Below are 16,871 nucleotides of genomic sequence, written 5' to 3'. Positions count from 1 at the left end.
ATCCAAGCATTCCGCTAGGACCTGGGCATTTGACAGTGAACAGAACACAAAATCCACATTCTATCATGAAGAAAATATTATATAATGAATGGTAAATGCTAAAATAAAATAAGATGGGGTATTGTGTAAGAAAGGGACTGGAGATGTTAATTTTGTTAGGATGACCAGGAAAGGCCTCTCATAAGAAATTACTTAATAGCTGAGGGACCCTATGATGAGAAAAGGCCAGTCATGTGCAATTCTGGGAGAAAAGTTTTTTAGACAGCAAAATAGCAGGTGCATGACTTTGAGGTGGCCTTGGTCAATGGATTATTTTCTTTGGTGTCACAGGTCGACTCTTGGGCCAGTTATTTGGAGCTGGAGAGGAAAGAGTCACTTGATGCCAACAGATCGTGGAAAATAGTTTTTCTAAGAAAGGTATAAGGGGACAGCAGAAGTGATTTGGAATTTTCACATTAGAACTGCCACTCTAACTAGTGCCATAGGTTTATTTTTATTTTTAATTTTTTTCTCCAATATCACATTAAGTAGTTTCCAGCCAAACTTCCTACACTTCTTTGTAAGATACATTCACATCTTAGATGTGAGTCTTTCATTCTAGTACTTATTTTAAACCAAAGTTTAGAACTTAAGTTTTATTCATTGATCTCTCCCATATCCTCCCATTTCACCCAAAGAGAATCAACAAAAACATCTCCTATATTCTCAAATGTTTCAGTTTCCTTCCAATAATATCATTCTCCTAAAGACATATGCCAGTTTCCCCATAGGAATCAGCATCATTGGGTAGCATTCCTGGGCACATGCTTGAGAAGGACAGCAATACTAACTCTCTTTGGTTTATTGTGGCTGCCTCTAAGCTCCACCACAGGGAACTTCCAACACCAAGATATATATTTTTCTGCCCAGAGTGTTTGGTATCCTTGAACTACCGGGACTGTTCAATTTCTTTCTAGCATGTGGGGGTGGGGTGGTCTAGCCACTTCCCGTCTCCCCCTTCGGCAGGAACCACATCCTCAATGTGTGTCTCCAGTGGGCCAGCATCTTCTCTTTCTTCTCTCTGTCACATCCCTATATTCCTCATTCTATGGATTCTGATTTTGATTCACTTCTGCTGAGCTTGGAATGAAAGCACTTTTCTAGAGAGTATGGGGATTTGCATTTTGGGGAAGTAGACTCAGACTGACTGTGCATTTTTCATCCAATAGAATTTCTTCACCTTTGCTTTCTCTTTTACCTTTTCATTCCTTCTCTATACTATTGGACCAAGTTTTCAACCGCTTTGCCTTTGAAGTTAGTATCTTGTACTTGTTAGTTTCTCACTCTTAATACTATTTTATTGGAATTGTTTCTTCTCAGATGCTCTTTGAGAAGCCAAAACATATTTTTCTAACCTCTTCATATTTTCAAACATTTAAGTTAGGCTGTTAGTATTCAACACACCATAGCTCATGCTTGCTTCTGACAGGAAGGTAAACTTAGCTTTACCTCCACCTGTTATTAAATCAATGCCATTAGATCTCATGAGTCTTGGTTGGTATTGAGATATCAAGATACGTATTATCCCATATTACATCATTTCCTTTTACTGTCTCTTGACATAGAAGCTAAGAGCATAGCCTTGCAGGTCAGATAGACTTCTGTGATATTGTATAAGTTTCTGAAACTTCACAGGCCTCAATTTCCTTATTAGTAAAATGTGGGTATTAACAGTTCCTACTGCATAGCATTGTTAGGATTTCTTCAGATAAATACCCAGAAGTGAATTGCTGGATCACATAGTAGTTTCATTTTTAATTTTTTGAGGAACCTCCATACTGTTTTCTATAGTGGCTGCACTAATTTTCAATCCCACTAACAGTGTACAAGGGTTCCCTTTTCTCCACATCCTCACCAGTACTTGCTTATTGATTTTTTTAAAGCTCTCTGCAATTTTTAAATTTTTGAAATTAAGAAAAAATTGCAGTTGACATTCCATATTATTTTATATTAGTTTCAGGTGTATAGCATAGTGGTTAGATATTTATATAACTTACAAAGTAATTCCCCTGATAAGTCTAGTACCCACCTGGCACCGTACATAGTTATTAGAATATTATTGACTATATCCCCTATATTGTACTTTAGGGAATGTAGTCAATAATTTATACAATATTGTTGTTATTATTGACTATACCCTCTCATAATTTATACTTGCTTTGTCTCCACCAAATCATGTGCTTTGTAGGTATGAAAAAATATATAAAAGTAATTTTTAAATGACAGACATGCAATTTTTTCAAAAATTAGCAAATGCTACATGATAATACTGAACCTCCATACCTCTGAAGGGCCACTGGACATATTAATGAGGTTCATTTTTTCCACTACTGGGGATGGAGATAATAACCCTCTCTACGTGTGTGGGGATAAGTTAAATCTTCGGCATCAAGGTCAAAAGCCACATTTTACAGAAAAAGTGACTTACTCCATGAGGATAAAGAGACACTTTGGAAGCTGATAGGTTAATTCCTTCGTAATGCTAAGATATCAATTTTTGTGGGAGCCACTGAGTCAGAAAGGTGTAGACACATCTGATCAGAACAGTGTTTTTGGCAATGGAAATGGTAACAAGCCTAAGAAGCTTGGCTCGCAGACCCAGCACTGGTTTTCTGGTGTTTAAAGCCATCAGTTATCATTGCTAAGGCAAGGACACTAGTAAAATAACAGTAATAACATAATAGTCATCATTAATTTTAAAATAAGAATAAAGTGCAAATAAAAAAAAACACAAGTTATTCTTCAGTCCTTCCTGATGTTATGACTACTTTTGCTAGATTATAAACTTCTTAAAATTGGGAACCATATCTCAAACTTTATTAAGCAATTAGTACTTAATACAAATTTATTATTATTCATTTACATAATAGTTATGTTTATTGATAAGAATTACAGAAAATAAGACATCCTGGAATTAAGATTATTAGATTTGATTCTGGTTTCTTTATGTTACACTTCTTTATTTCTCTTAAGTTGATGGGCTGCACTTAGGTGCTGTTTTATTTCTTTCTCCTGATTAAAAAATTTTTTTGAAACATATTACTCATTTCTAAACTTTCTTTTGTCTTTTCTTGCTAGGTGTGGTCATTCAGATTCAAATTCCAGTAGTATTGTCAACTCTGGGTCAGGCTGATTATCTCCATCTCATAGATAAGAAAACCAAGGTTCAGAGAGTTCAAGTGAATGATCTAAGATCATACAGTTAGTAAGTAGCAGCTGCAAGAACAGCATGGCTTAATCATAAACCAATGAGAAAAAAAATCTAAGAGGAATAGGAGTAAATAATATGAAGTACACAGAGAAAGAGATGTTTTTTTCCCTTCAAAAAAAAGGTGGATAGGCCCTGGCCTATGTGGCTCAGTTGGTTGGGCGTTGTCCTGGAACAGAAAGGTTACGGGTGCAATCCCTGGTAGGAGTCATCTCAAATCGATGTTTTTTTCCTCTTTCCCTCTCTTTTCTCCTCTCTCTAAAAATAATATTTTTTTTTAAAAAAAGAGTAGGAGAGTCATGGAAGTCTTTGTGAAGGAGGTGAAATTTAATCTACAAGATTGTTAGTCAGTCCATGAGCAACTGAGAGTTGACTAATCTGGGGCAAGTATTTTTTCTTTCATTCTCATTTTAGTTATATATATTATAGTTTTTGTTTAGAAAATATAAATGCAAAGTGAATAAATTGCCACTAATTAGAATTTAAAATGGCAAACATGGGAGAAAAGTGTTTTACTTGACGATATGTGGATTATAAGTACATTCATAGGCTTTCAATATATAAAAAATGAATCTGCTGGAAGAAGATCCACTGTCAATGCTGAAAATGTTAGTACATATGTCCATTCACCAAGTTTAGTTACAGTTCTCATAATACAAAACTAATCCTTGAAATGCTTGGTAAATACGCTGATTCTGGGTACAAATGAATCCTCCACTCCTGAAGGCTTGATAGGGGCTCCGATTTAGGTCTCCAATACATGTCCAGTGATTTTTGGTGCCCTTTTGAGAAATACACCATTTGGCATGATCCTGATAAGAGCTGAAGTAAGATTGTCCAGATATCTTGATTGCTTTGACATTGTAGACATGGTAAGGAAGGGAGCAGTTTGAAGGAAGCTTTTGTCTCTTTCGCTGCCAGGTTTCACTAAGCAAGTTTGTCTTCAACCGTTGAGCCATCCAGGCTGCAAAGATGTCTAGAGTTTATAAGGAGAAAGATAGTGAGGTTAGTATTTATACTTAGATAAGTCTCTGAAAATATCCTCAGGAATGAAAATCATCATTCATCCCTGATATGTGGATGTCACAACTACAATAATAGCAACATAATCGAGATAGTGGATGGGAGAACATTTTGTAAATGCTAAAGTAATATGCAGATAAAAGTTGTTATTATTATTACTGAAACCATATTGACATCTGAAAATGTCCCCCTCCCCTTCTCTACTTCTTTTCCCCTGAATAATCAGGAAATTTCCTCTACACAATCCAAAATAGTTCAACAGCAGAGTTTTATAGCATATTGTTTGATGATGGTCTTTCATACCGTCAAGAAAAGAATCAGACTTTGCAAAATGGAGGAAGTTTTGCCCCTGGGCTGACTGAAGTGTGGCAAGGTGCCGGCCAGGGACCTCTGATGAGCTGGACCTGGCACACAGCTGGGGCATGTGAATGAGCTCCTGGTGAAATGTAGCTGGGATGGAACAGCTATAAATGTTTGGGTTGTAGATTAAGAGCTGAGAATCTGAAAAAAAGAAATGATAAAGAAAATTTGAGAATTAAGATACAAATGGAAATCTTGTTGATATTACAGGTCTTTTGTGAATTAAAAAAACAGAACAAAAGTATTCCCCTTTTTTAAGCCAATAGCTCTCAAATAACTTTTGGATTAAAACAGTTGACACCTATTAAGCACTTCCTACTTTGCAGGCATTGTTCTATGAGTTTTACGTGGATTTACTAATTAATCCTCATAGCAATCTTATTATTAGGTAAGTTCGTTTATCATTATTCTCATTTTATAGATGAATTAATGGATAATTCATGTCACGTGCCCATGGTTATAAAGCTTGTAACTGATGGAGTTGACATTGAAACCCAGGCAGCCTGGCATTGGAGGCCATATGTCTTTTCTTCTATGTGTACATATACAAAAGTGGAGAGCACCCATGAACCAATCAGACAGCTTTAAGAATGACCAACTCATGATGTGCACACCTAAGTTCTATATTATTTAGCTGTCTAATCATTACATGATCTCTACTCATTAGACTGGTGTTTGATTTGGCTCAGAAATCCTTGTCATAAGATGAAAATTGAATGAAAAGCATTTCTAAACCTCTTTTATCTAGAGGCAAGTCACTCCTTGCCATTATTTAGCAGCCACCTGAGTAAAAATTGATTGGTAAAACAGTGTTGCTTGTTCAAATCCACCCTTCTCATAGTTTTTCAAAGCCAAGTAATTGGACCATTTGAGCTTGAGACCTTAAAGCAAGATCATCTGGGGGCTCAGAAGGGTCAGGTTGACAGCCTACAGGCAATATGAGATCTACACAAATTTTTTGGGGGGGGGGGGAGGGAAGATATTAACCAAAGAATTTATATGTATAATGAATTGCCCATGGTCACAAACAACAGTACAGTGAAGGCTTGGGGTGGAGGGGGAACTGGTGGAGGGGGGCAATGGGGGTAAAAGGAGGAACATCTGTAATACTCCAAACAATAAAGATTTTTAAAAAGTGGAAGGACATTCAATCTAAAAAAAGAAAAAAGAAAGAAGAAAAGGAAAGTGAAAACCTAAAAAAAAAAAAAAAGAATTGCAACCATATTTAAAAAGCAGGATCCTTCTCTCTCTCTCTCTCTCTGTCTTTCATAAACACACACACACACAAACCCTAGATTTTCTGTTACTATTAAAAAAGTATGGACATCTGTAATCATTAGGTCTACATTTCTGCAGAGCTATAATATGATGGAGCTGAAGCTTTTGAGGGAAGCTGGGGGAGAGTCAACACCCCAGTTTGTCACTATCCCCACTGCCTGAGCAACACTCACCTGTTTCACCCATTTCTGTTACCTGCCTGGCCTCTGAAGACATTTGAAACTACTACCCCTGATCAAGTTCATAGAATTCATTGAAGGACCAGGAAAACAAGTTCCAGTAAGCAAGCCTGACCCAAGTCTCGCTATGGCCAAGCCAATATTAGAATGAAGGGATCAGAAGCTCTATGAATAGAGAAACAAGTGAGGTGAGCAATTTATTAATATAGCCCAAACATATTAATATAGCCCCTTCTTCAACATTTCTATCTACTTTTTTGCACACTCTGTTACCTATGGCTTCATACTGGTTGTACTTGAAAGTTACGCAGATGCCAGTTTGCCCATTGCGTCTCCCTGTGGGCGGGTAACCATAGCCTTCTTCAGGAAGTGGAGGAAACTGGGGAACAGAATGAATTAACCAGAATCCCTGGACCCTGTTCCACAGCAGTACACCTATCAAAGATACAATTAATACAGATAAATTAGAAAAACAAAGCTCCTTTTTTTCAAATAGAGTTCAAAGTTACAACATTTAAGCTCGTTTATACTTCAGGCTAATATTTTATTAGGCTGATAATCACAAGCCAGTTTTCTCAAAGATTTCAAAACCAATTCAGGCACACATTGCATCGCCCCATTTCTGATAATAAGCCACCACAAAAGGGAATCTAGGTCAGCCGTCCTGTGAAGAGTTAAAAGGAATTTCATGTTGAAACCACAAAGAAAATTTGTTTTGACAGAATGCAAATTTGCTTAATTGGAATTTGACCTGGTTAAACTATACAGTCACTTGGCAAGCTTTAGATATGTCTTCACTGCTAAGCAGCTATTTTCAAAAGCAGAGTTGAAAGAGAAAATATCAAATGAAGAAATGTACTTGCAGTAATTTGTTGTAAGGAATGGATGCTTATTTATTTGCAGAAGAATCACCCAATTGCACAAGCTCCCCTCCCTCCCCCCAAAGAATCAAAGAGAGATAAAGGAAAGCCATGCTGAAGCATTTCAGTTAATTGTGTTTAGTAAAAATCTCTAGAGCAAAATAAAATGGAAGCCAGAAAAGAAGAAAACAGATTTTCATCATCTTGTGACATGGCAAAAAGAACCCTGTCCGACAGGTATCTATGACTATTCATGTGTTTATAAATATATCAGGGTAGTTTGGGTATGCTAACAAGACTTTTTAGTTTGCATATAACCATGCAAACATAAAATTCATTCACATTTGCCTTAATGTTACGTGAAAACCAAATGCCTGCCAGTTATCTCTCTTTCAAAAACACCCTTTAAGAAAGCACACTATTGCTCCCTCGGTGCATATGGAATCCATACCTATGTGTGGGTAGAAAATGTTCAAAATTCTGTTGTTTATCTGAGTTGAATAACCTTCAGGAGCTATCTTCTGCCCAGATGAGTGTGCTATTTGGCTGAAATCTTAACCTCCTGGTATGATTGCCACTGGATGTCAAGGCACCTGTTGGCAAAGAGAACTCCTCCACTTGACATTAGGCCCCAACCCTTTTCCAGTGTTTTTTCCCCCAAACCCTTGTAGCAACTAACAGAGTGGAATGAGAGTGGTGGTGGGAGGTTGTTGGTGCAGAAGTAGGAGAATGTGGCATATTATAAAAATTGTTGGATTCCATGCAAATAGGACTATCAGGATGGCAACTTGGCTAAATCAAAAGCACTCAATGCTCATGACATTTGACAGCCATTACAAATTATATTCTTAATCAGAGGTTGCAAACTGCAGCCCACAGGGCAAACCTAGCCTGCAGATACATATTATTGTGTTTGCAGAGTATTTTTAAAATGCTGAATGCACTGCCAACATTTAAAAACTGGTGAGATTTCCCACAAATGCTAGCTTCCAACATCCTCTGAAAAAATTGCATTCCTATAAGCTATGCTGAGCAGTAACTGCCCTATTAGATCAAGTGCGTACTCTGTACTTTTCCAGTTACCTTGCTAGTTCAGCCCACTTCACTTGCTGACATTACTTGCCTTGTCCTTGAAAACATTTGAGTTTGAAACTTTATGAATATTTGCTGCCATAAAAAGTTATTCATTATACATTATTTTGAAAAAGCATTGAAAACTAGTCATAATAGTTTTTTTAAAATGTTTTAAAATATGCTTGATTGAAAAAGTAGAAAGGATTAAGTATGATTATCTAATGGGTATTAAGATTACATATTTATTTTTGTTTACTGGCATTTAAAATTTGTCTAGCTTATAAATGGAAAAATACCAAAAGTTACTATAATAAAATCACTATAATATGTAATAACTATATGACAAGAATTACTATAATGTAAAAACTATTTTAAAATAAGTTTTTAATTTATAAGTAAACATTTAAAAGTAAATGTTTATTTCAAAGGGAACTAGACACTGAGAGGAGTAAATTTTACACTATGTAAATTATACCTCAATAAACCTGGCTAATATGTATATACACACATGCACACACACATACACACACACACATAGAGGCTGGTTTTTCCAGTAGTCAGTGCATGAATTTCTGTTATAAAGCATATATCTAAAAATATGTTAAGAAAAAGGCATTTGTGAAATGGAAATTGCCCAGTCAAATTATGTAATTTTAACTTGTGATAGAGAAAGCCTGTGCTTTGATAATTCAAAATAAAGCATTAAAAAGAAAAGCTTTCTTTTTAGTGTGGAATGTAAGAGTATTGAAGATGAAATGCTTAAGAAAATGTTGATTTCCAGTAGGAAAGAGAAACTAAGAGCCTTTGTCATACCTTTGGTGTGTCCATACTTCCTGCTGTAATTCACAGATCTGGGGACTCCATCATTGTATATTAGATAGGCGGTGCTGTTATTCTGCAGGAGCACATTAGGGTTACAATGGTGCAAATCCTCCACTTACAAATGCTCATGACATTTCTACCAGCTACCCAGCCTGCGATGCAGGGCTTTCATTAATACACATGAGAAGTCATCCGCTCCCCTCATAGGCAGCTTCCTCATCAACATGAATTCTGGGACCTACCAGGCAAGGGGCAGGAAGTCCGTTCTCAACCATGCATGGCTTTGTCTTGTGTGACAGGAGCCCTATGCATTGTGGTGTGTGTGTGAGGATGACATTCCTATTTCTCTTGGTTGTTTTGAACCCACGATTCTGATTTGGCAACCAATATATAATAAAAAAGTACTTAAATATTTGTTCAGGAAATGAAGTAGGAACACCAGCCAAGGATTACACCTGGGTTTTTTTCTGTTGATATTATAGGCACAATGCAGAACTGGTTGTCAGGATCTGACTTCCTCTGCCTACTTTGTGCTTCGCCTCTTAGTCATAGCTCTGTGTTTAATCAGGGTTTCTCATTCTCGGCTCCCCCACCTCACTGACAAGGGAGGATTTTTCTTCAGTTCCTTTCTGTATCGCTTCACACTTGGTACTTCCCTTCTTAGAAAAAGTGGTGAAATTCAGTATGTGTTATTGGGGTTCCTCTGGTAATGCAAAATACTAATAAATTCTCCAAACAGTTGGCCAAGTCTCAGCCAAGATAAAGCTGCTATTTTGAGAATATTTCAGTGTTATGTGTTAGAAAGTTACTTATATTTGTTCTGTGTGGTTTCATTTCACTTGTGTCATGAAGCAGTGACCTTTATTGAAGCCAATAAAATTGATATTAAAAAAATCTCAGCGACATAATTAAAAGCAGAAAAGGACAACCCATTTCCTTAAAAAAGGCCCTTGTTTTCTCTCTGGAAAAAAGTCAATAACTGAATCTCTTATAGTAGCTTAATTATCTGATGCAGTCTGAAATCATTTGTAAAAAAACTCACAACATAATCTGTGTAGCATTCTTGGCTACTGCGTTTACAACTATCAGGAAAGTAAGCTGCTTTCTCACTCTCATTTTCCACAGCTGACCAACGCTACCGTTGGCATTGACCCCGTCCTCTGGAGACCTCTGACAGTTCTTCTTTAAGCCTGCAGCGAATGTGGTAATGGGCCACTGTGTGCCTTTGGGGTGCATGTGGAGAGGCTCTGGAAAGATTCAGCGAGGAAATTCATTCTTAGAATAGATGGCGTGTATTATTCTAACCAGGTTTGAACAGCCAGCTAAGGTTATAGGGGTTGTAGCCGTAGTGGGGAGAGAGGCTCTCCGATACAGGGCGAAGATCATGGACTTAAGAACAGGCAGATGTAAGCATGGGCCTTTGGACAGCTGTATTCCTTTAACACATATGTTAGGTATTATTTTGACTAGTGGGTGTTGAACAAGGAGGGTATGGTCTCTGCCCCCAGGTTAGCAGGCAGTATAGACAGGCAAGTACAAGCAGCTGCAGCATAGTTTGGTAAGTGTTATTAGGAGGGTATATGGAAGGTTCTTACTTACAAAGGCAAAAGAAGAGAAACAATTTTAAATGTAATCCAGACATTGGCCTAGGTGACCTTGATATCTGAGATTTAAAACCACTTGGTCTGATCTTGCATTCTACTCGCAGTGAGAAGTTCAATTCCAGGCCAAGAGGTGGGAAATTATGTTCTCAAGGTCACATAGTTTGTTTCCAAAAAACACCAAATCTCACCTGGATATCACCCACTATTGTTGTTCTTCTTTCAGCTCCACGCCAATCAGACATGGAAATCAACCCCTTTACGGTAATTTTTTCCCCTAGAGCCTATCGCTCAAGGCATTGTGTATGAGCAGGTTTTACTGAAGGTATGAACATTAAATGGTTGTACATTATCAAGCTGACCTGTCCCCCAAATCCCTCCATTTTTCTTCTACTTTTTAATTCCTAACGACGATCTACTCCCCCTTTTTAAATATATATTTTTATTGATTTCAGAGAGAGGAAGAGAGAGAAATAGAAACATCAATGATGAGAGAGTCATTGATCGGCTGCCTTCTGCACACCCCCTGGTGGGGATCAAGCCCACAGGCCGGGTATGTGCCTTGACTGGGAATGGAACAGATCTCCTGGATCATAAGTTGGTACTCAACTGCTGAGCCAAGTCGGCTGGGCCGATCTACCCCTTTTTCGTATTGCAGAGCAGGTTAGCTCTCTTGCTTTTCTAGGCTCTGGAGTTACTTTTGAGCCTTCAAAGATCATTTTTATATTCTGCCAGACTAAGAACCATCTGCCCCAACTAAGGTAACTGACAGATGCTTTACAATGTGGTTCCCACCCCACACTCCTCAGTCTCTGAGATGGGAAAGGGAACAATGTAAGTGTGTATTTTCTCACTTCTGAGTTGTGTTCTAGGTCTGCAGCTCCAACCCTGGAAAGCAGAAGCAGCTGCAGGCAGTTTTGATTTTACATAATAATCTATTATTTCAAAACAGAGTTCTTGCTGAGATAAAATATTTTTTTAAAGTACCTAGAGCAGTGCTTGGCACATCACAGTTACTTAAACAGCCTACAAATAAGTTTTGACTTTGTAACTTGGCTCTGAAGGTTGGTCTTAATGGCAAGTGGAAAAAGTGAATATTAGCATACACAGTAACAGCGCTTTGCACATTTTGAATAAATACTCAGATCCATATGTGCAGCAGTGCCAGAGTCTAACACAGTATTGTTGTGGGGATTAAATTAGTTAACAGCCTTGGCCAGTGTGGCTTAGTGGTTAGAATGTTGACCCACACACTGAAGGGGCACAGGGTCGATTCCCAGTCAAGGGCATGTATCTGGGTTGCAGGTTCTATCCTTGGCCTGGTCAGGCGCATGCTGGAAGCAACCAATCAATGTGTCTCTCTCACATCCATGTTTCTCTCTCTCTCTCTCCTCCTCCCTCCCTTCCACTCTCTCTAAAAATCAATGGAAAAAATATCCTTGGGTGAGATTAACAAAAATTAAATAATAAATAAATAAATACATTAGTTAACATATACAAAGGCCCAGGCACATTGTAAATGCTGAGCATTTTATGTATTTACTTCTCTATAAGTTGTTAGCTGGCAAATGCATACATGAGTGTAATTGGACATTGATTATTGTTTGATTTGACTTGTCACCCCTGATTGGAAAGCAGTGTCTTGTCACTGAACCTCAGATGGTGCCTGGAGCATGGGGAGACTGCCCTCACTGAGCCAGTAGGCCTACTTACCTATATCTCTTTTACTGGTTAGCTCACCGCCTGATGAAGTCCAGGTAGCAGGTTTAATCTCCATTTAGGCAAGTTAGATCTAGGGTCTTGAACTAGAGTCCTAGCCCTCAACCTAGCATTTTGAAAAAGATTCATTAAAAGGAAGTCTGAGTGACCCTTTACATAGGTCACCCCTACTCACCACCACCATGGCATAAACAACCCCATAGCTCATGACATGTTGATCAAAGATCTGCATTACATTGTACGGGGAGAGGGCTCTCCTCCCTATTTCCATTAGAGGGATAAGACAGCAAGTACTGAGCAAACTGGCAGAATTTGGCAGGCAGAAGACTTCAACATGTAATTAGTACTACACGCCTCGCCCAGTGATACCTTTGGGCACGACGCTGAATGTACCAACAATTTGACATTACCGTACAGCAGTGATTGTCAACCTTTTTCAGCTCATGGCACACATAAACTAATTACTAAAGTTCTGCGGCACCCCAAAAAATCTGTATTTTTGCCAACTGGACAAAAAAGATAGGGTATAATTTTTATTTATTCACACCAGATGGTTATTGTAGTGTTGGCTGTTGTGATTTTTTCATTTGACAGTCTAAGGGAAAAGAAGTCAGTGCCCCTGACTAAATAGTCAGGTATTGTGTGTTTTAAAAATTCTTGCGGGACCCCAGTGTGTCTGCCGTGGAACAGCAGTTGAAAAGCACTGCTGTAGAGTCTGATGACATATCCCCTAAGGTCTTGCTCAGATTGATTCAGGTTGTGGATCAAGTTGCTAGGATTGGGGGGGTGGATAGCTGAGCAGTCAAAATCTTTTGGAAGCTTTGGATTCTGTCTTACACATTTTCTATGATTCAAATGAAAAATTAACTATAACATACCTTGGAGGCGTATGCTTCATACAGCTGTGCTAATGTCCTCCCCAAAGCACTCCCGGTGGCATTTATTAGTTGCTTACTTGTCCTCCAGCTTCTGCTTGTAGAGTCTAGGTACAGGTACTCTAGCCCAGTCTTTCTACTTTCCTTGTCTTGCCTTTTAGGTAACTTGTAAAAGATAAACCTAACAGGAGATAATGATGAATTACTAGCATTTATTGACTGCTATCCTGATAGCAGCCTCTGTGTTAAGCACTTAAATATTTCATATCACACATTTTATAAAAGGCCTCTGCATCCAAGCGAAGGGAAGTGCTCAAGCTCTTAGCCTTCCCCTGCCCGCCTTATTCTTGCTCATTCCCAGAGAAGGAAATGGGAATCTGCCTGGACATATTCTGTGATATTACCTGGCCTGGTGGGTGGGATTCCTGCGGTGAAAGTACATGCATGTTGAGAGTGCCTCCCTATTGTTTCCACAGTCCGTGCTGCTACGCTGGGGAGAACGCCGAGGCCCAGGCCTGGACTGGAGTGTTTGGTGTGCTTTTCTCTTCTGCCCTAACTTCTTGTATGTTCATCTTTGCAACTGGCTGGCTGGGTCTGAGATTTGAGTTTGGGCTTTAGGGTAGGTGGAGGCTCCCCTGAGCTTCTGGCCTAAGCCACGTTCTTCAACTCAGATATCAGAATGCTCTGCATTGAGAGTTCAGGGCCAAGGCCGGTTAATTAAGTATGTGCTTTGCTTTCTTCTACTATTGTGTTCTGTTTGTATATCTCTTTTGGGGAGGAGCGGTAGTTGGACCAATATAGTGTGTGAGCGTGTTCGGATCGTCTAGCTCAGGGTTTCTCAAGGGGCTCTATCCACATTTTGAGCCAGATCATTCTTTGTCATGGGGGACTGTCCAGTGCATGGTGGCATCCTTGGCCTCTACCTATTAGATGCCAGTATACTCCCCAGTTGTGCCTATCAAAACTGTCTGCAGACATCGTTGAAATCCTCCTGAGGGCAAAAGCACCCCTATCTACCCAAATACTCCCCAGTGGCACAGATCCCACATTTAATCCTCAACCACTCACAGTAAAGCAAACACTGTAATGAATTCACTATTGCCACACAACAGTGTCTCAACTGCCTATAAGAGCTTCTCACTATGTACTTGGTTTTCTTTAGTCTTATGCTTCCATTTAAGTAAACTTTTTTTCTGCCCTGGCCATGCTTTCTTAGTCTCAGGGCAAGCTCCTCACATGTGGCAGGAAGCACGAAATTATTCTTTGGTGCTGACTTAGTATTACTCTGCCCTTTAACTCACAGTAAACTGTAGCAGCTTGAGATGGTCTTACCATCTGCTGAGCTCAGCATTCCTTCTGATATTGCTAAATAATGTGTCCATTTAGTTATGGCAACAAAAACTTTTAAATGCTGATAACAATTTGGTGGCCCCCCAGTGAAGGGCGTGTAAACTATCTGTGTGCCCTGACACAACAGTTGAGAACTAGTGCTTTTAAATATTTTACTTGGGTGATTATCTCCAATTATATGTTCAAGATTCCCAAATTGATTTCTACCCCAGATCTTTATGCTGAGGCCAGATAAACTTAAATGCAAGGATGTTCCAGAGAGGCTCATCTTTATATTTTTGAAAGCAAGTTTGTGATATTTTGCTCCAAATCTACTCGTCCCCTGCTGTTAGGGAACACACACAGTCACAGAAGCCAGAAACCTGAAAGTCTTTCTTCACTTCTCTTTCCTTCTACGACCTTTAGCCAATCCATTACTAAGTCTTCTCAGAGTGTTCCCTCCTCTCTGTTTGCATTACCACTTTACCACTTCTCTAAGAAGAGGTGGGTCCACACCTCTTCTCACCTGAATTGCTGCAAAGGTCATATTGGTCTTCATGACTCTTGACTGGTCCCCAGCTGGCCAGCCTCCACAGTACTGCTAGTGGGCTTTCTAAGATACAAATCTGACCACATTACTTCCTTGCCTGAAGTCCTTCGGTAGCTCCCTTTCAGTGTCAAGTTCAGGCTCTGGGTCTCAGTACATAAAGCTCTTTATGATCTGGCCTTCACCTGTTTCCCTAAGCTCACCTCCTACCATCTCCTCACCTTCCCCTAAAGTGCCAGCAATACTGAACTGCTTCCAAACTCTCCCCCTTGATTCTAGTCTCTGGACCTCCTCATTGCTCCTTCATTGGCCTGAGATGCCCTTGTATCTCCCTTGTTTTTCTAACTTATATTTGTTCTTAAAACTTAGTTCAAAACTACTTCCTCAGAGAAGCCTTTTGGGCTCTATGCTCCCCAGTGTCCCATCTATACCCTTAACACATAACAATGAGCTCCTTGAGGGCAAGAATGATGTTTTGTTCATATTTGTATTTTCAAAGCTAGCACGGGGCCTGGGATGAGCTCAGTAGCTGCTGCAGAGGCTGAGTGAGTGTGCCTGTGTTCTCCAGCCTGAAGTTTACACAAAGCTTGATGCCAGCCATAATGGCAAACTAAAATACCCTAATTAAAGAGTGAAAAAGTGATCAAAGCTTTAGGGGAATCCATGGCCATGATGCAAAGCTGTGTTTAGACTCTTTGGCACTGTTCAAGAGAACACTGACCTATCCCCCACTCCAATAGCTTCTTGTGCTACCTAATAAACGAGGTTAACCAGACAGTACTGTGTACGATCACGCCCTCTTTCTCACTGTCATAATAAGGAGCGTAAGCTCCAGAGCTGGAAAGAAAGTAATCTGCCTTCTCTCATTTGTCAGTCTCTAAAAGGATGTTGGAAGGGTTCTGTTAGCAAAGCCACGGTGCAATTAAAGGAAATTGCCAACTGAGAGAAGTTGTCAGCTCTACCCACACCTGCGGCCAGCAGCCTTGCCCCATTGAGAGCAGTGAGTCAGGCCCATGGGGCTGCTCAGCTCTTTCTCAGGGGGAAGCTCCCTCACTCAGAAGCCTACACTTATCTAGATAGTTAGCCCATTTACACACTTTAATTTCCTGTCTTCTTAAGGGAGAGGTCTGGTAGAAGTCTCCTTTGGGACTTCACAGTATACCAGTTTACTTCTACACTCTGGCTTTCTATTTGCATGCAACAAACCTTGCATTTCATTTACCTACCAATCCACAGTGTCACCTTCTTCATTTCTGCACGATATTGTCGTCTCCAGGACCCCAAAGAGGCCAAGGAAGAGCAAAGCAAGGGTTGTTCTTAGAAGACTTGTCATTTTCCATCTGTCACCTCTATTCCATGCCACAGTAGAAAGCTTTCCCCATAGATTGTGGAGTCTGGGTTTCAGGTCTCTCTCAGGCTGTGCTGGCTCTGACATTCGCTTTCATTTATCTCTGCTGTTCATGGTTCGGGCATTCTCAGAATGGGAGGAATCCCACATAGTCCTGTGATTCTGTCACAACATGCCAGCGTGACTCTGGAGGCCTTTGTGCTGAATTGTTGACTGGTTTGCAAAGTCATCAAAAAGTTATAGAGAGAAAAAAAGGATATATACTTAACCCTTTGGAGTGAACATTGAGTAATATAAAGTTCAGTAGGCAGGGGAATTCCATGTTGATAAGTAGATGTTGAATTAAATATATTTCATGATTCTCTCTCTCATGATTGTTTCTCTCTGAGTAAGAGCAAATGCTTGTGGTTCACACATTAAACAGAAACGACAAGACCTTATGGGTTAGTAATAACTGGGATCTATGCTTGCAATATTTTCTATCTTAATGCAACAGCTCCTGAAGGGTATTTCAAAGGGTTGTTTCAAAGTAAGAGCAAACTCAGTTGTGTTTTACCAAAGATGTTTACATATGCTCTCCGCCTCCTGGTTCTAGCCATTCAACATGGT

At 39.4% G+C, this 16,871-nt stretch overlaps 1 protein-coding gene across 1 annotated transcript; it reads right to left on the bottom strand.

Moving 5' to 3' along the window:
- Positions 1–3,511: 3,511 nt before the first annotated feature.
- Positions 3,512–16,262, bottom strand: DNASE2B (deoxyribonuclease 2 beta). The gene is made up of 6 exons (XM_016220626.2): positions 16,141–16,262; positions 13,042–13,219; positions 8,835–8,916; positions 6,361–6,522; positions 4,574–4,771; positions 3,512–4,223 (listed from the first exon to the last, which is right to left on the bottom strand). The coding sequence occupies exons 1-6, from the start codon at positions 16,245–16,247 to the stop codon at positions 3,883–3,885; spliced, it is 1,068 nt and encodes a 355-aa protein (XP_016076112.2). The 5' UTR covers positions 16,248–16,262; the 3' UTR covers positions 3,512–3,882.
- Positions 16,263–16,871: the final 609 nt, after the last annotated feature.

This window comes from Miniopterus natalensis, chromosome 9, assembly GCF_054644295.1.
Source record: "Miniopterus natalensis isolate mMinNat1 chromosome 9, mMinNat1.hap1, whole genome shotgun sequence".
Lineage (NCBI taxonomy): Eukaryota > Metazoa > Chordata > Mammalia > Chiroptera > Miniopteridae > Miniopterus > Miniopterus natalensis.
The sequence above is the reverse complement of the archived record's forward strand: the minus strand, read 5'-3'. Positions and strand labels throughout refer to the sequence as shown.